The 20,709-nt window shown below is 37.6% G+C and overlaps 1 protein-coding gene and 1 pseudogene across 1 annotated transcript; both read left to right on the top strand.

The window, feature by feature from the left end:
• Positions 1-6,931: 6,931 nt before the first annotated feature.
• On the top strand, positions 6,932-13,372 carry LOC136283498 (uncharacterized; annotated as a pseudogene).
• A 428-nt stretch (positions 13,373-13,800) lies between these two features.
• Positions 13,801-17,515, top strand: LOC136283563 (uncharacterized). Its single transcript, XM_066172598.1, has one exon. The coding sequence runs from the start codon at positions 14,018-14,020 to the stop codon at positions 15,791-15,793; it is 1,776 nt and encodes a 591-aa protein (XP_066028695.1). The 5' UTR covers positions 13,801-14,017; the 3' UTR covers positions 15,794-17,515.
• The last annotated feature ends 3,194 nt before the right edge of the window (positions 17,516-20,709 follow it).

The raw sequence follows: 20,709 nt of genomic DNA, 5'->3' as shown, positions 1-20,709 counted from the left end.
TGTTTCTAGCCAGTTTAACAGTATTAAAAAAAAAAGGCGCCTACAGCAGATTCCATTTCACTGCAGCAGACACAAGTACCCATTGGGTACCTATTTTTAACTGAGCGATCGACAACTTTCTGTGATATTTTTTAGAGAGGGATGAAAGAGTATGATAAGTTTACCACCATTCCTAACTCTGTGGATACTCGTGGAGTTTGCTGGCTCTTCGGATGAGGATATTTTAATGATCAAAGTGCGAACAAAACGCGAAAAGAGGCTGAAAACTTGAAGTTTGAGATTTGATTTGCTGACGATCAAGATGTGCACATGAGACTACAAACCTTGAAGGTTAGTCTTAAGATGTAGATGTCTTACTTTTATGAATCACGAAGTGGTGTGTGGAGGCGATCGTGAGATATTCGTTTCGATAATAGAAGGTAGTTTACAATGGTCAGCATTAGATTCCATCCACCAAAACCACCTCGGTCGAGAGGGACTGAGATGGAATATTTAATGACTTGCAAAACATAACCGAAGATTCTCGGAAATCCGCAAGTGATGTAGCCGAACATCCGAAGCTGTAAATCCCATGATTCTTGAGGAACAAACAGAAACAGTATATCGAGAATTTTAAGTCGCGAACCATTGCTTGATGGTAGACATGCAGATAATTTAAGATACGTAAATTCTGTTGATGAGGCGCATAAACTTATTGCGGAATTTGAAACAGGGTTGACGACAAAGTTTTCTTTCTTTAAAGCTGTCACAGGTTTCGGGAACACCGGTGTATATATATATATATATATATTGATATAGCTCTTTGGCATTACAAAGCTTTGCTATCGCTATTGTACATTCTCACTAGTTTGTCTAGTTCAAGTCCTCTGGCATGGCTTGGATGATACCACAATTGTGGAATCATTCGGGTTAACTTAATGCTTACACCTCCTTCCTCAGACAGAAGTCACAAAATACTGGGGGAAGATGCACGAGATATTTAAGGAGCAAAAATTTGTTTTTTACTGGTGTGCATTTCCTAATTTTGGGAAGGAAAGGTTCAATTGCCAGCACAGCATAGATAAAACAGCTGGAGAGAAAAGGAAACGAAAAGATGCAGAGGAAGTACTGTATATAATAATTTCTTTTTATCCTCAACCTTTGTGTTACTGTCAACTATGGCTTGCTAATTCGAAAGGTAAAATACATGAATGGGTCATATGACATTGATCTCAGAATACTTTTATGACAAATGTGATAACAGTTCAATCTTGGCTAAATTGAAGATGGTTTAGAAGTTAACAATTATAAGAACTTTTCACTAACATATGCTGCTGACAAAGGAGAAAATACATGCAATTCTGCATTTTTTGCTTTCTATCAAGCAATCATATGTTGGCTCCTTATCATGCTATGACACTTCCGTTTTGTCACATTCCAAAAAATAACTTGAGAAATACACTGTCACTCATCTTACACTGTTATATTTACCTATTACAGAAGGCCAGAAACAAAGATTTTGTTTTCAAGAAAATAAGATTTCTTGTCCAAGACACAAGGAAGTTTGAATGCAAAGCACAGATAAAAATGCGAGAAATTTTATTTTTTTCAGAGAACAAGGTAGTTCTACTCATGTATAAACAGAACAAATCCGGTTTAATAAATCAGATAAGCAGCATGACTCCTTTTCTTCCATCCCCACTCAAAACAAGTGAACACACCTATAGAGGTTCCAGTCTGGTCTGCAAATGAAAAGGAGGAAGGTGATCACTGCAAAATTAAGCATTAGGGTTCTTATTTATAACATATTGATTATTGTATACTGATATCAAGAAATTAAGGTTGCAAGTAGCAGCCAGCTGAGTTATAGTTTGAGTTTTATCAAGTCCATTACTTTGTTAAATTTAGAGTAACCTTGTCTTGAGAGAGGGAAATTGAGGAGCTGTAATATACTTATCATCAATTAGGGACCACAAAGAAAAATTTATTTATAGAGACTTTTGAAGGAGAGGGGTAAGACTTGTGACAAGCTGGCAGACATATAGATAAACTTTACTGCTAAATGGATTACAATACAAAGTGCTCAGTATTTGGATCAGCTATGGCTCAAATTAAACTTTGCTTTAGCTTCAAGTTTAATCCTTTGTGGTTTCCTTTCTCTGTGTTTATTTTTCAAGTTATGTACACAGAAGAACACAAAAATGACAAGGAATGCTTTTGAATATTAAGAGGCTGGAATAAGCAAGAAGCCAATACTGAATTTTAAACAGTACAAAGTTAATTTGATCTTCCAATGTTATTTAATTTTAACCATTAATAGAATTTGCTATTTAAATTTATCCCCTCCATTTTTCTGGATATTGTGAGCAAAAACAAACAATTATCACAAAATTCATGGTATACAATGGTTTGATTCACCAATGTGGCAAAGGCCTTTCACTAACTATTCATAAAAAGGGAAATAGTTTGTAAAATGTAAGACATTCTGCATCTTGAGTGTATACTTATTCATCCATGTGAAATTAAAGGTTACTTGAAATGAATGTGAAATATTTATAGGATTTTCAGACTATTATGTATTCTATATTGTGCACCATGTTATGATTATGGTTTCAATAATAACAGGTGCTGACTCAAGAACTTTGCAAAATATCTCTACATACAAAGAAATAGATTGTGGTTATGTACTCCTAATAGCAAGTCACATCAGTCTTCTGTAAGGAAGTAGCAGAAATTGCTATGGTGGTTTTGGTGGATGGAGAGAAACATCCACCAAAACCACTTTATTCTATGTGTTAAGAGTTATGATAATCATTATGAACATTTGGTCGGTCAGCAATTGTGCACCATAAAAAATAATTAGCCAGAGCACTAACTGCTAATTAGTGGTATAAATCTTTTGTCTCCCTGAACAACTAAAATTGGCTATAGATAAAATTTAAAAAATATATTGTTGATGGTTTTGGTCAAAGTTTTGGTGGATGTTCCCTAATGACATCCACCAAAACTACGTAACATCTGGGCACCTTTTAAATACGTGAAATATCTGCATAAAATTGCGCAAAATGTTTTATAAGACTACAATCGAACAATAAATTAATACTTACCATTTCTTGAGTAAAAAGTTTTGACGCAATTTCCCAAACAAATATTACACTTAGGTCATCGGGATAAGTCGGCATGTTGTCGTAACTTCGTAATTTTCATTTAGAATAACAAGTCATGAGTTGTCTATCCTTCCATCTCAGTCCCTCTCGACCAAGGTGGTTTTGGTGAATGGAATCTCTAAAGGCCTATTTACACGGTACGACTTTGTCGCATGCGACAAGCTTACGACAGGCTTACGACACGAATTGTTTCGTGTAAATCAAACCTACAACTCGCTTACGACTCTTAAGTCATGTCGTAAGCCTGTCGTAAGCTTGTCGCATGCGACAAAGTCGTGCCGTGTAAATAGGCCTTAAGAAATTTAATGCTGACCGTTTACAATAGACTTTTTACAGTTCCCGGCGCCATATTGGATTAGTAACCGCGCACACACGATAACGAGGCTGAGGTTGACCCAGCGGTTCTTTCAAACAGCTGATCTGCTGACATTTCACGTTCTGATGCACTTTTCAATGCGATTTCTCCCTTCAAAATGGTTCTTTAATACAAAAATATGGAAATTTGGTCATTAGATGACATCCAGAAACTCGAAGCAAAAGATCTCAAGGAGATCTTAAAATCTAATTCAAAATCGACGGGCGGAATTAGAGCCGACTTTGTGTCGAAAGTTTATGCTTTGCTGATATGACACGTCCTTCCATCAAGTAGTAGAAAAAACCGAGAACTTCTTACAGATGTCCAGGACCTAGAACAAAACCAGAGCGACTTCAAATACGAAGCAACTATGGTAAGGATTTCAGCCCTTGGATGGCTGAGCGATCTCCGTAATTTACCTGAGATTAATTTCATTCAGCTTTACGATTACCTTGTTGTTTTACGACGGTAGTTAGATAACGGCGTAATATGTGACTAACACAGTCTATATACTGGAAGATTTTACGCCACTAACCCAGTCGGTGATTTATTTATAATAAATTAAAATATAATTAAATTATATTACTGGCGTAAAATGTTACATATATATATATATATATATCGCCGACTGGAAGAAATTACGCCGTTAGTTACTGGCGTAAAATCGTACATATAAGACAACCGACTGGAAGAAATTACGCCGTTAGTTACTGGCGTAAAATCTTACATATAAGACAACCGACTGGAAGAAATTACGCCGTTAGTTACCGGCGTAAAATCGTACATATAAGACAACCGACTGGAAGAAATTACGCCGTTAGTTACTGGCGTAAAATCGTACATATAAACAAAACCAACTGGAAGAAATTACGCCGTTAGTTACTGGCGTAAAATCGTACATATAAGACATCCGATTGGAAGAAATTACGCCGTTAGTTACTGGCGTAAAACCGTACATATAAGACAACCGACTGGAAGAAATTACGCCGTTAGTTACTGGCGTAAAATCGTACATATAAGACAACCGACTGGAAGAAATTACGCCGTTAGTTGCAGGCGTAAAATCGCACGTATAAGACAACCGACTGGAAGAAATTATGCCGTTAGTTACTGGCGTAAAATCGCACATATAAATACAACTGACTGGAAGAAATTACGCCGTTAGTTACTGGCGTAAAATCTTACATATAAAACAACCGAGTGGAAGACAATTTTGTGAATAATAAAATTTAGTGTCAGGTCATCTTTGTGTTGAGAACTCTTTTAGTTGGTGAAACTCACTTTTTCTTTTTTCCAATTTGAAGCATCAAATTGATTGATAGATAAAACACACTAAATATTTTGTGAGAGTTCCATGTGGCATCCATAGTGGATTACTTTGCTATCATGAAAAACAAAAACAACAACTACTGAAGACTGCTTTTGTCACAATTGCTACCAAATTTGTGTCAGTTTTCTGGGTCTGCCATAATAAGTGAAAACTCTGAAGATTCAGTGTCTTGGTTATTTTATTAAAAGCAATTACTTTCCAAGAGTTTCTCTGCTAGGAGTGTTTTAGGCAAGCCATGTAGTAAACAGGCTTTTAGTGCCGCCCGTGCTAAAAGACTTGTGCGAAAAGTCTTTTGTGTGAAATGTCCTGTATTCGAAAATACTACAGGCTAGAGGTACTTCGTGCATTATGGTGAATTTAGCTCATTTCATTTACTTCTAGATTTAAGGAAAAACCTTTCTACATTCCATGTCAGTCTTAGACTGTTGTGGAGACACTCCATAGATATATTTTCATGCTTACCAGCCTTGTTCATCTGGCTAATAGGATCTTGGATTACTCAGAAAACACTACCAACCAGAGGGGCAGCTTGTGTATATGAAGTATGCTTAAAATCATTAACACTGTTATGTTTTAAATGGATTTCAAGTAAATAAATTTTAAACTAGCCTGATTTGTATTTTCTTCAGTTGTGGATTTATTTTAATACAAATATAACCAGTCTTAGGTGAATTTGACTTGAAATTTTTTTTAGACTTGAACATGTCAAGTAGATTTACTGGAGTTTGTCATGTAATACTCTGCTTAAGTACAAGTGGAATTTCTTTAAAAAGAACAGTCTATTTTCATGGTATTTGTGTTTGATTAGAAGTATTGTTGACAGGGCCAATCATTATCTAAAATACTAAAATCAATTCATCTTTAGGTAGTCATAGGATAACATGATTTTAATTCACCAAATTGACATTTTCACTCTGTATTTTCAATGATATTTAAAACAGCATGTTTCACTGTATGAAAACCTTAAGGCAAATTATTCTTGAAAATATAGAATAGTCATCTACCATATATATATATATATATATATATATATATATATAATTTATACAATTATATAAATGAGATCAACCTGTGCCTGTGTTATTTATTGTATTTTTTCTAGTAAAAATTGCTATTATTAAAAAGAAATCAAACCTTTCTTATTTGAAAACCAACCTGAAACCCTTTGCTTATTGCCAAATAATGCCTGCTTTAGTTTCAGTTGATTCTTCATGAAGAGTAATTTGATGCTCATAGCTTGTGTGCTGTGCTATCAAATAAGCAGTAGTAGATACATGATCAAGGAACAAGAAGATATTCTTGAAAAAATGACTCCAATGTAGTATAAGACTAAAATGGAATGCTAAAAAGTATAATGCAAAGCAGACTGCAATAAAAACAGGGCAAAGTCAATGAAATATGCAAGCTGTATTTCAAGTATTTTCTAAGCCTCCTAAGATCCTAATAGCTAGAGGTTATAAGCTAAACAAGATTCCAAGGAGTGTAAGATTAATTTGGAGTGCAAAAAAGTAAAATGAGCAAACTGCACTAAAAATTAGCAAAGTAGACTACAAAGGCAAGCTGCACCTCTAGTTGGTAGTTGTTTCTAAGCTTTTTGAGATCCTATCAGCTAGAGTTACAAGACCCAATAAAAAGAAAAAAATTCAAATCTATTCTTAAAAAAAAATGTTTCCAAAGAGTGTAAGGCTACAACTTGGAGTGCAGAAAAGTAAAATGTAGAGAAAACCATAATAAGAATTGGGCAAAGTCCACTAAGTATGCAAGCAGTACCCCTAGCCAGTAGTATACTCTAAGCACCCTAAGATCCTACCAGCTAGAGGTACAAGAACGAATAAAAATGAATAAAATCATACTAATTGTTGATTCAGTGATTCAAGGCTAATTTTGAGTGCAGAAAAGTTAAATGTAAAGCAAACTATAAGAAAAATCGGGCTGCTCTGTTCACACCAATTTAAACAAGTTTCATTAAATGTAGTTTTGTTAAACATGGTTTTATAAAACGTGTTGTTCAAGAACCGTTCACACTGCAGACTCGGTTAGGTAATGTGCAGCCTCGTTTTGATGTTGATTGTTGCCATTAAAATCAAACACGCAAACGAAATGGCGGCTGGTTTGAATCACCAAATCCTGCCACTGTTGGCGCAGTCATGGCTGAGGTAAAGCCCCAGAATTACACAAAACCGACATAAGAACGCACAGAGGTGGTTAAATCGTTACGTCCGTCGGAGACGTCTCGTTTCGTCATTATTTTTTCCTTTTTTTGCTTCGCTTTTTTCTCCAACATCTTCCTGTTCGCCGTATTTGGCTAAAACCCAGTTCGCAGATATTTTAGGAAGAGACTTGCCAAGATTTGGAAGAAAAGGACTGGAATGAGAATTTTCGCATGTCTAAAGAAGCATTCAATCGCCTTTGCCGAGAACTTTCGCCACATATCTCTTAAAGGGACACCAAGGTGTTGAAAAACAACTAATCAGAGCAGAGCGTCACTTGACCAGTCGACCTCATCGCCAGAAGAAGACTAGCTGTATGCAGTCGAAACGTCGCGATCTACATCACACGTGACTACATCGTGAGACAAACGAAAAACTTAGCTTTTATTGTTATTCACCACGATGAATAACCACAACCTTTTCTACGAAACTAAACGAGGTTGTTTAACTTTCGTGTTTAACTAAACACATTAAAGATGGCGGCTGCCAAAAAAACCCGCTGAAGAGTTTGGGAAAACCAGGAAACGTTATTGCTACTCCAGTAGTGGGGGGACGAAAATATACAAATGAAGTTAATGTCTTATAACAGAAAGAGGTCTATATGGCAAGAAATAAGTGATTTTATTCGAGCGGCAGGCTACGAAGGCCGTGATGAAGATGCAAAACAAGAATACACACTTTAGTAAATGCGTATAAAGAAACTGCAGATCTTACAGTTTCCAGTGCGTTTGTGTGGAGGCCACACATTGATTGCAAGGCGTGTGCCTCCTCTTAAAGTAAGCTCGTAGCGCTTGTGGCAGAACTTGGGAGGGTACATGTCAAGGTCATCTTTACGAACTTTGGCGCCAAAGGCTGTGAAATAATCTCCGTCTCCGCGCAAAGAAAACTGTTCTCATACTCATCTTTTGCCTTCTTCAATCGCTCTCCACAAATTCGGCCAATTTTTTTCAATATTTGTTGATGTTCAGAGAGACCAAAGTTAGCCATCAGAATGTACTAATAGAACCGAGTTCTAAACTAAACTTGGATTAAGCAACCCAGTTCTAAGTTAACTCAAGATAAGTTCCGAAGTTCTTTTTTCCAGCTTTTTATTGCTTCAGAAGGGTACACCCTTAGGGTTTGTACCTTGTTTCAGGAAGGGGTATCTATTTATCTCTCTCGATCGGTTCTTCTAGGGTGCAGAAATATTTGCATTCTTGTGTTATTGCGTGTAGTTCATTCCATTTGAAGGGGGAGGGAATATTCGCCAAATACCATGTTAATCACAGCCAAGAAGAACGATTTAACTATCAGATCAAAGCGCAAATGGTAACATATAATTGTAAGGTTTATTATCCCAGATCATGATTGAAATGTTGACCGAAAGAAACGTCTTGTCCGTGCTTTCATGATTTAACGTAGCTCCCCGTGACAGATCGTTGACGTACACTTTTCGGGAAGGAAGTCACACGCACGTAGTGCGACTTTCTTGCACGTAACAGAGGGCCGTGGACATTTTTTCAGTTTGTCATACATCGTGTATTCCTTGTTTAGCCCATGGGTAAGCATGATTGTATTAAGAGGATAAATTCGCGTAGTTCAGGGGCATTAGTTCGAGGTCAAAGAGGAGATGGACGCCATATTTACTATTTCGGTGGTAAATTGTAATCGCAGATTACACCGCTCAAAACAATTCGGATTCAAACGTCATGGTACAGAAACTGATGGCAAAGGAGAGACGTAAAGCCAGAGTCATTCCTTTATTGAAAGAAAAATTCGAATCGGTCAGCATCTTGCCTGAAAATAATAAGACCTCAGAGAGGCGATAAGTCATCTCGCGTCAAAACAATATACCATTAAGCCGTCGCATGGTTAACTATCCCGCACATGCAATCTTTCCTAGGAGAACATTAACCAGGGAAGCAAAACACAATGTCTGCGCAAACGTTAGCTATTTCCTCGAGCTTTGCGCATATACTTTTTGCGATCTTGTTATCAGTGGGCTCTTTCTTGTTGAGCCGTTCAGCGTACATTTCCAGCGGTTTCAAATTGAAAATGTCAATCTGACATTCTTCACAACACCAACAATGGTAAGTACCACACTTAAACCTGGACATAATCTAAGAAAGGAAACCAATCCACCATATTAACCAATAATCATAGTTATGTTATGATTGCACCTGCAGGGTCAAACTACTCCAGGGCAACACAAATCAGGTAACAACATATAGGTATCACCAATAAAATTTGTTGCAATGTGCACATTCTTTACAAATAAACACATGTTCAGTGTAAAAAATATTTCTATTTAACTCGCAGGGTCTGGTCTAAAAAATTACGGCTGCATTTTCTAGATAATTTTGCAGAGCTGGTGAAAAAATTTCAGTTAGCTTTGTACAGGCACTATGAGAGTGGGGGTCAATCTCTATACAGATCCAAAGAGATGCAGACATTTTGTGCAGATGGACGTGCCACCAGTGAGAGCCATTCACATTTACAGCAGCAAAGAACTGTGGCACTTCTTTACACATTAGCTTACTTTAGGTGTTTAATTTTGTAAAACCACTCCAGTTAAATTACATTGTACATGCCTAATATTTTGTCATAAATAAAAAATTGTAACATTTTAAAAAATTCACAAAATTTCCATGCCAGCCTTTATTCTTGAGTATGGTAACAGGAATGACACTCAATTTCCCTCCGATCCCAGAAAACATCACATCTCCAAAAACAGGCTGGAATGTTCCTTGCCATGCATGGGTTAACCAGGTCTGCACAGACTGCAGGGAGAGTCTTGGGCTTTAGCACTAGAATATGTATGAATGACATGTTTAAACAGCAGCAGGCAAAAAACCATAAGGAAGCTGTGACAAAACAGTGGCGACTGTTTTGTCACAGCTGGAAGCTGGACAAAACAGTGGCGACAGCCTCCAAGGTACAGCAGAAAAGATAGAACAGTGGCGACTGTTTTGTCCAGCTGGAAGCTGGACAAAACAGTGGCGACAGCCTCCAAGGTACAGCAGAAAAGATAGAATGGACAAGAAAACAGTAAAAACAATAAAATCGTTAATGTTGTTGGTTTTTTAATGTTTCTTTTTTTTTTAGACCAAAAAAAATATTATTCATCTCATTGGTGGGGTTCCATGTTACAAACGTGCCTACTACACTAAATGATAAAACCAGTTCAGCAATCCATATGGTATCAAGTCTACTAGACATTCAGCCTGCTATGGCAATTGCCCATCCAGTTGATAGAGCAACAATACACAGTACTACTTATGTTAAAAAAAATGGTCAGAATGTAATTTTTTGAGGAGGATTCGTTAAGACTTATATTGTTGCTGAAATGACTGTCCTGTTAACAAAGTACCACCAGACTTACCTTGCTTCATTGCCCACTGTATTCCATTCCATAACACCAGACAAGGTTCAACAGCAGTTAAAGGAACCGAGGAACAATAACCTGTCTGAAACAAATAGAAAATATGTTCTATCATTATCAGTATAGTGTTGTGGGCTAAAAGCTTTTGACACTTTTTATCTACAAGTAGTAAAACAAAACTGTAACAAGCATGAAAGAGTAAGGCCCTGATAATTTCCTTGAAGTTCAGTGTGAAAATTTGGAATTTGACTAATAAATTTTATTTCTTTGGGGGATGGAGGGAGTCCAAGCTAAATGTTCACCATATGGGTTAAAGTTTAAACACAAAAGGAGCTGAAAAACATTCTGCTAAAAGTAAAAACACTGGGTACAGAATTTGTTGTTACAGACATGACAAATCTGTCTTATTTTTATTTCAAGGGTCTACAGTCAGTCATATGATCAGGAGATGCATACAATTGAAATTGTATTTTGATAGATGAATGGGAACACAACCTGCACAGTAAGAAAGACTACCTATCAGCCCTGAACCATGAACAACAGTGCTGCCTTCCATTCACCATTTACATGAAAAACTTCTTAGTGCCATCTGGCAATTGGCCAAGTTGGTATCGCGTAAAGAAGTTGCTGGTAGATGTCCCTACAGACCGTCCTCTGTTGTCCTTAATTTAAGAGCAAGGATATTTCCATGTCACTTTGAATGCCCATGAAACTGCTGCTGAACTGCACAGATTTTGTTTTGCAGAGTTGCATAAGCATTTGTTTAATTCTGCCATGCCAGAAAGACCGAAACCTGACAACATTGCTCTCCTTGTTGCTGCTGCTTTCCTCAGCTGGTTAATGTTACATTCTAAAGTCTTGACCTTATTTAAACTTTGCAAAGACCTAGAGTATGTTAGTCTACTGTACTTGAAGGAAGAAGTTATACCACTTTTATTTTTTCATTATCCAGTTATTTTAGAAGCTCCAACCTAGACAACTATCTTCAAACAATGAGAAGGTTTGCTGTTTTATTTATTTGTTAGAGGAGAGATCATAATGACAAATCCACATTATCATTTTAAGTGACTCTGCACGCTAAAAACTCAACAGTAAGGATTACTACAGCACTAAACACCGCATCTTAGCTTCTTTAGCAGAAGAAAAGGTGAAATCTGGCATTCTCTTCTAAGAGATTCCATTGAACACCATTATCCAGCAGAAAGGACTGGGCTGAATGCAAAGCTATTGAACACAAACAAAACACAGATAGAATTCAAGAAACATTTTGTACCAGAGAATCTTAGAGGGACAGGTGAAAGGGATAAAACTCTCTTTGCTGGACAATCAGCAGAATTTATGATAACAAAGTTGCAACTTATTGCAAAAAATCTTCATAGCTCAATGCATGTTGGAAAAATGGAGTAACACTTGAGTGGTACTTAATACTTTCATTCTCTTTGTTTCATGTGCCCTTAAGTTTGTGAAAATAATGCAAGTTGGCTTTCATATTTTTTTCAAAAGGAAAAGTTAACTTTATTGAAAGAGCTCATTGCAAAATACAAAAAAAGAAACCAGAAAGATTCTTTTCAAAGGTTATAAAACACCCTATTGTCATAATAAAATCTATTACACTGGGTTTATGCCATCCTGATTAAGTATAAGCTTTCACGCAATTTTACAGGTATCAAGAGAAATTAGTAACGATTGAAGACTACTAGGAGAGCCCAAATATAACCTTCCATCGTTTGGCAACACAATAACTGACTCGAGGTCTCTCCCACTGGTATACAGTCACCACAGAATTAAACAGAATCTTGAGCCAAACCCCAATGTCTCGTGTGACTTCCGAGCTGCAACAATGAAAGCAATTCAGAGATAACACTGCTTGTTTGTTTCCACACTTGTCACCTTAACTGCCATGAAAGAAATGAAATGTCTTTCCCGTTTGCAAGGATCCTTTTCTAAGAAGAGTAAACGAATTTAGTGAATCCTTTAATAATGGTCTTATAAAACATGATATGAGTAGTAACATTGCAGAGAGCCACAATAGTCATGAACAGCCTGAAAGCCAGCCAGAAGTACATACTTCTAGGACTTCAGACTTTTACAAGTCCCATGACTGGGAGAATATGATAATGAGAAATCTTGAACAAATACCACACATTCCACAACCAAGTGTTCCATATAGAACTCAAGAATAAGGACAACACAGACAGGCATACTTCTGTCACAAATTCATGCAGAAACCACTGTTCACACTGTGGGCAACCTGGCCACTGAAAATCTTGAGGTTCTTGCATTACCTGCCCTTACCTATTACAATCATGCAATCAATCTCAACAACAAACACCATCAGTAGCTCAATAACAGTTTTCTAACTTAAGTGTACCACCACAATCCACTTCAATACATGTTCCATCTCCAACTACACAATCAGTCACATACTGAGAACTGCCAGCCTTCCTATCTCAGTCAACAATAGGGGGTCATCAAGGCAGCAGTGCTTGTACTGTTATTTCTTTGTTGTTAGCAAAGGCATACTTAACAAACAAATCCCTCCTTCAACTGAAAAACCATCAACCACCAACTCCAAGCTGGATTCTAGCCTTCATGTCATGTATGATGGGGGAAAATCAGGCATATGACAGTTTCATGCAGTCACCATCATATCTTGGTGTTATTGAAGCCATACCTCTCGTCAGAAGCAGCCTGTGAAGAAGAGTTAACTGTTTGTTTTGTCAAGGAGCCTAATTCAAGAGAGGAATCTGCTTTGAGTTTTCACTTAGGTAGAAGACTTACCAACACAAATGCTGCTTTTACAATAATTAATGGTTTAACGATTTCATTTGTAAGTGATGCTAATGACAACATCATCTTAGTGAATAGCCATATCAACCTACCAAAAGGCGCCTTACTTGCACAGTCTCAACCCAGTGACATTGAAGAACTATGGTGAATCTGTGTACGGTTACTTTCATCAACTTCAGGTAACACTGTGTCGTAAGAAATGCATGTAAACTTCAAACAACAGCGGTTGATAGTAAAGTGATATCGACATATTTCCACCCGCAAAAAGGTAAAGATATGTGTCGAGTATAAATGCTATTGCATCTATTACGTTTAAGTTGTGTTGGGCGGTATTGCTTGGTACACTGTTACATCAAGCTTCTGTCGATCAAAACGACCGACAGATTCAAGACTAGTTTCGATTGTAAAACAGCTTTTACTACCACAAGAGGTTACATCGAAAAGCTTTTCAAGTTTAAAGCTTGTACTGAACAAATACCGATGATGAAATGCGTTTTGTAAATAGAATTGGTGAATGGAACGGGAACGCGCAACGAGCTGTCTGGGTAAATTTAAATTAGCTTTAATTGAATTATGTCTAAATAATTCTACTTACCCTTCAGACTTTTCCAAAAGAACAAACTCCATTAAAAATTTTTCCGGTCGGATCACATCACTATTAGTCCCAAAAAGTGTAAAACGAAGCTAATAAGTTCGTTCTTCGGCAAACTTAATCCATGCTGGAATCTAAATCTACTGAGCATGCGCACTCATTTTGCCGTTGTGTGACCCTGACAGACCACCTTCTGCTGTGGAGCTATAAGAGACTAATAGGAAGTAGCCACAATGGCTGCTTCACCGGCTCCTTTTCCTGACTTGCAGTCTTCATACTGTCAACCAGTGAAGATAAATTGCCGATGGCGGCTTATTGAGCATGCCGTAAAACATCTGACAGAGGAAAGAGACACTTCAGTTTGTGTCCGGCAAAACCATGTTAGGAAAGTTTGGAGTCAGCTTCAAGAAACCGGGGAAGCGTTGAATTACTTCTCCGATGAAGAAAGACAAAACATCGAGAAAGAGATCTCAGAATGGGAGCATTTTCATAGAAGCCAAGTACAAACCAGAGAAGCTTCCGATCTCCGTGTGTGTTACCTGGCAGGTGAAAACCCCATCAACGATTTGGAAGTCCTTGTCAATCTTGGAATCCTCCCACAGAACGTCTGGGCGATTGAGAAAGACGCTGAAAAATTTGAGATAGCACGTGAATTTATCCGTCGCTCAAACTTCCATAAGGTTCGGTTGTTCAAAGGTGATATTCTGGACTTTTTGAAGCGTTTTGGGGGTCAGTTTGATATCATCTACTTTGATACCTGTAGTACTCTTCCGGCATTAAGACAGGAAACACTGAAGTTTATTGGGTACGTCTTCTTTTATAAAATGTTGAATTCTCCTGGTGCCTTGATCACGAACTTCTCATTTCCACCACTTGAACAACAGCAACAGGCACCGACTCAAGAGGGAGAGGCAGGAAAAGACCTCAATGCTATGACTCCAGATGAGGTTGGATTTCCCAACAAGGCACGGAAGGCTCGCGAAAGACTTTCCCTAAAGGAACTCTCAGTTGGATATTTGAAGCACAGATTCACTAATACTTCACACGACATTGGTAAGATTCCAGAGGAGATTGCATCGTACCTTAATCAGAGAACAGACGAGGAAAATTATGGTGATTATATTACTTATCAGGTCATCGATTCCGCTTATTTATATATCCCTGTTCAAAGAATGCTGACAGTTACAGAGATTGGAAATTCTTCTCCTTTCTGGGATCAACTTTATCAAAAGAAAGAGGAGTTTTTTGAAGCTGTTTCTATTGGGCTACAGGCAGCCACTGCAACAGATTTGAATTCCCTGGCCACAAGCGATGAGATGAAATATTTCTACGAAACCATCGAAGAATCATACTTGCAACATATTGCTTTGTTCTTCAAAGAAAAGTCACGAGGGAATAAAAGAGTTAAGGCCTGGTTAAAAGAACTGTTTCCAAATTTGAACACGGAAAAAAAACCAGGTATAGTCTCCCTGCTTATGACTCACCTCTTGTCATATTCGCTTACTTTCATCAACAAATTTGCAAACCAAGACCTGAAGAAGTATTGTCTTGAACCTCTAGTTAAAGTTCTTGAAAGCATAGACACGTTTCCTACGTTTTCTGATGTACCAAATCTTGAGAGCGCTACCTCTATGGTTACTGGCCTTCTGTATGGCCAAATGGCTTACCCATCATTCCCAGTTGTGGATAAGCTTTTGAGACTCAGTTACACTGCAAAGGAAAGACAGATGTTTTCTGATGTTTTTATTTTTGACAAGTGTCGCTATGTTTATGAACAATTCCCAACTGTGGACTACTCAACTTTTGCTCTCCATGAACTGCATCAGCAAATGGTGATTAGAATGGTTGTGGATGGCTTGCACAAACACTTAGGAAGAATTTGTAAGTTGGATGTCTTTCCATGTTGTAATGTTGCCAGTATCAACGCAATTGTAGATGGAGGGGTTGAATTTTGTAGCACTGCCTTGCCAAGTATTCCTGAGAGGCAAAGGGTGGAGGAGCTCATGTGACAAACTGAAAAAAATGGAAATGCCCTAGTAAAGGAGGAAAAGTATGAAGAAGCACTGGTATCATATGACAAGTGCTGTGACTTGGGGCTAACTGATGCAATAATTTATGCTGGTAAAGCCTATTGCTTCATGAAGTTAAATAATAGCTAATGGCCTGTAAATTGCAAAGAAAATATTCTGATGCTGAGAATTATTTGCAAAAACTACAAGCAATTCATGGAAAACATGGAGCTCTCACTGAAGAACTTTCTGAATGTGAGAAACTTGCTGCTGATTAGATCATCCTGCTAGTAAAAACATGATAAAGCTAAACACAAACTCTTTTACCATCTCTTCAAAAATTTCTTATAGATTAGGTAATTTTGATTGTAAAGTTACTGGCAAGATATATGACAGCCTAAAGGAAAAAATTACAAATTTGATTCTCCAAGGGTAAATGTATTTTAGATATGAGGGCTCCAATCAATTTTTACATCAATCTGGTTTCCAGTGTGCAAAATTTATGAGTTTATCCTGGTGATAGAAAGGACAAATTGGCCTTCCATATATGCATTACTCCTTATGTAAATTCAAATTTGAGACCTGCGCATATGGTTTATAGCATAGAATTCTTGTGAAATCTATAGTTGTGATTGACAATGTAAAAGAATGGTAAATTATCACCATTTTGTAATATGCCCACACCACCAGTTTTATAGTACTAATAAGCTTTAGAGTGAATCTCTAAGGTTGCTATTTTACAACACTTCTTTCATTTACGCGAAGTGGTTATTTTTTAGAATATATTGTACTGTAAGGTATTCTACCTTATACTCAGGGTCCATGTGGTCTTTGGCTGGTGGTTGATTGTTTGAAGGATTGGGGACAGTGGAATTTCTCATACACAATATTAAATTTAATTTCATATGGCAGGTGAATGAAAAGTCAATTATTATTATTATCATTTCTTCTTTTTTTTTCTTTTCTTTTTTTCATTCCTGGGTCTCAGCAGTTGTCCAGCCATTGGTAAACCTAGAAGCTTGTGTACTTAGTGTGTGAGATGATGAATCAGAGAATTAGAACCAATTCTTCACTGGGGGTACCAGTGTTTTTTGGTATCATTCCCTTATAGAAATTAAAAATGTTGTTTTGTAAGCAAACTTTAGAGATGCTGGCTTTTTGAGACTCCAGTCCTTCCTGGCTTTTTTTTTTCTCTTTTCAGTGACCCCCTTAAGGTTACGTGAATCTAGGTAAGGAAATTTCTGGGAATGCAGCTTCTTGATGGCTAGTAGTTAGGATATGAAAGTTTTTTACTTTATGACAATGCATCTAAGATTTTTTGTCTTTTATCACTTGGTAATGATAACTCGTAATATGCAAATACAGTTTCTGGTTTTAGACCCCTTTCATAATGGTAGGCAGAATAAATATTATATCAATTTTTGCAGTGCTTGTGAAAAAACCTTGGCCTTGCTCTTGAGGGGAAAGTCAATGATAATCAGTCATGGTGATGAGGGTAGGAAGGTAGTTATACATGAAAAAGTAATTGATAATGATAAACTAGACCAGCCATTTATGAAAGTGGTATATTTTGGCCCCTAATTTGGGTGGGTACTGATTTTCTCCAAATAATTATTACCCACCGTTTCTGACTTTAACATAAAACTTTCGAGCCTTGTTGCTCACAGATTCATTTGATATCATTACTCTTGCTGAGACCTGGCTCAATGGTAATTATCAAGATTGTATTATCAAGGGGGAAGGTTAAATGGCAGTGAAAAATTATGTGATTTGCAAAGTTCTAATATGACCTTAAAAATATCCTCAGTCCTTCAATATGTCTCTGAGTCTAATTTATATTACATTTAACTGTGTGCAAAACTGCAGCAATGATCCAGTTTTAGCTTGAAGCATTGTTAAAGGGGGTTCTGAGACACTATTAACTCCCTCTCAGTAAGGAGGAAATGACTGTTGTGTTATTTAGTAATGGTATCAGTGTGCCCGAAATGCTGATAAGACGCTGGATGTGTGAGAACCTCTTCGGGAAAGTCTTTCCTACTCGCCTGGTGACACTAACACAACCTGAACCCTGCAGTAACATATTCCTCTTTCAGGGTTGTATCCAAAAGTGAACATACAGGTGGCAATCATTTTGGTTTTTCATCAAATCAGTATTTAGGTTCGTTATCTCACATTACAATTCTGTACCAGGGATGAATATGCTAAAAATCACTTACCAAGCTTACTATTTTTATCGGTACCTGATCACCTCGATGTCCATCTTGTACGAATCTTTTCCAACTTCCAAAGGTACATGGTGCATGGTGTTACTAAAATAATCCTCATTCCTTATTCACGAGTTCCCGCCATGTTTCCAGCCTACATTTAAAACGGCAGAAACACTGCAATCTGGTTGTGTGGGAGACGGTATGGGGCACATCATGGTGTAAATTAGTGGTTCTCCTTTCTTGTAGATGTTTGTGACATCGACAACTGATTCGCCGATCTTGACTGAGGGGGCATCCATCAAACTCACGTCTTCAAACTTCACCGTTAAATACGAAGGAGCTGGAAGAACATCGGGCGCAGAGCCTCCCGTAAAGATTATTTTTCCAGTAATAGTTTCCATAATTTCCTTCGTCTGTGTTAGCCTGCGATGCTGTAACAGCCCTGAGATAGTACTTTTCTTGCACAATATTGTAAATAAGCTTAACTGTATGTAGTATGCAGTGTCTTAATATTACTTAGGGTGGCGCGGAACTGCACGCAAAGCCTACAAATCGTTCTTCAAGTTGAAAAAACAACAACACGGAAGGAAATCTACTGAATAAAAGACAAGGAGATGCCAGATAAATGTCTAGTTTCTCCTGCTGTTTTATCAATCTTAGGGCCTGTTTACATGGAGGTGGGGGACCCTAGGTAGGTGAGGTAACCCGCCTAGGTGGGGTAACTCGTCTGTCCACATAATTTCTTATTTTATTTTGATCACGTTTACATGATAGGTGGGTGACCCGCCTAGACGGGTTGCCCGGTCTGCCGGGTAGGGTAACCCTCTCAGCCGGGGTGACAATGGGAACAGAGGACCAGTGGGTACAGGGGACCAGAGAAACAGTGGGATCAGAGGACCAGTGGGTACAGAGGACCAGAGAAAAAGTGGGAACAGAGGACATGAAGGCACTAGATGGGACAGTGCCGGAAGACACCCAAAATTGTTGAAATCTTATGGCTGCATTTAAAGTTATTCATACAAGGTAGCAAATCATTTTCCAACTCTGAACCTTGTGTTTCTGTACTGTCAGAATATTATTTAATGTTTTTTCCTTTCAGTCACAAGTCTAAAAGGCTGAATTTAGGTGTAGGGCAAATTTTTTCCCTATGCAAAATGTGAAAAATATTAAGCTTTTCTAGTTACCGCATCATATTCCCCTAAAGTTTAAGTGTTTTCAGACTTGTTGTAAAATATGTTTTATTATATAATCAATGAGGACGCTACAAACTGCCACCTTTGTTCTAGTCAAAGCAACTTAGCTATACCCTTTCCACTTAACAAGCAATTTAGTTGACCACAAACAAAACCATTCATCATTACTAACCAAATTATATAATGATTAAAACCTTTAATTACCCTTCCACGGAGAGTGAAATCGAAATCTCTCTGCAACTATCAGACACACAAGGAGTGTAAAATGTTCACATTTCGGAATATTTAGCGTTGTAAATGGACCATATTTGGTTTCCCAAACTATTCCGTATAACCTATGAAGTCAACGGTTTCTGGCGAAACCAGACACCGCGTAACACAACGCGTGACGCTTTCGTGAATAAATACACATGTGTCCGAGAATTAATCTTTTCGTCTTTTTCGAGATGTGAGCTTGGGACGCCTCTGCTCAAACTCCTCAATTGTAAGCGCAACAACAACCTCAAGAAACCTCACCTCAGCACCCCGGGGTTGTAAGATTGCATGTAAACGCGTTTTATTATTCGAGACCAGTTGTCCACAATGGCTGCTGAATGTTTCTTGCAACTTTAACTCTGTGAATTTGGGGTGAATCAAGCATAATAATTATCCAGAAAGTAAAATTTATCTAAGTATATCCAAGGACTGCAGGAGCAGTCATAATAACCCTTTCTTGTAATGGGAGGTAATATCAAAATAAAACAGTAACACGCACCAAAACCAGGTTTCCCAATTATAATTTTCCGACTTCTTCCCAATCTCTGATAAGTGCAAAGACATTGCCTCTCTCAAGATATCTTTTTTAAAACATTTCCAACTCAGATGATTTCTATCAACATTCTAGACAGGTTGCACAAAGTTCTTCTGTTCTTCTATCAGACCCAGTAAAAACTTCACGCCAGTAAAGCTGTTAATCCTCTTGTATTGTTACAGTTCAGCAGAATCACTGTCCTACACCATAGGGAGTGTTAACTAGCAATTTGATGGTGGGTATTATTAGCTGAACTCCAAATTTTTAACAAAATTCCTAATCATAAACCAGGGGGGAATGCTGGAATATGGAAGATTTTACTTAGAGCTTGGAACTCACTTATCTGAAAAGGGGGGGGGGGGAAATATTTCAAGTTTTCTCCAACTGAAAACACCCAAAGAAAATGGAGATGAACCTGTAACTGCAGATCTGAAAACACTTGACCATGGAATATCTGCATAGTATTGCAGCTGCTGATGTATATCTGGTTGTCACTCTACTAAGCCAGAAAAGAAGCAACAAGCAGAAAGACACATATATTCTATGAAGCAAAGTAGAAAATCTGAGTGATTTGGTACACAAGTAGGCTATAGCAGTCTAGATAAAACAAGCTGACATGACATCCAGCTCATAAATTTGTCCATTCTCATAAATTCAGTGTTTTTGTATGATAGTCTTTTATAACTTGAGAGCAGCATTTTCAAGTTGACATGGGAAGCAATTTGT

The sequence above is a fragment of the Pocillopora verrucosa genome, chromosome 9 (genome assembly GCF_036669915.1).
Source record: "Pocillopora verrucosa isolate sample1 chromosome 9, ASM3666991v2, whole genome shotgun sequence".
Lineage (NCBI taxonomy): Eukaryota > Metazoa > Cnidaria > Anthozoa > Scleractinia > Pocilloporidae > Pocillopora > Pocillopora verrucosa.
This window is presented reverse-complemented; position numbering and strand designations above follow the sequence as displayed.

What these genes read in the sequence shown, in the direction of transcription:
- LOC136283563 (XM_066172598.1), top strand. Translation starts at nt 14,018, where the DNA reads ATGGCTGCTTCACCGGCTCCTTTTCCTGACTTGCAGTCTTCATACTGT.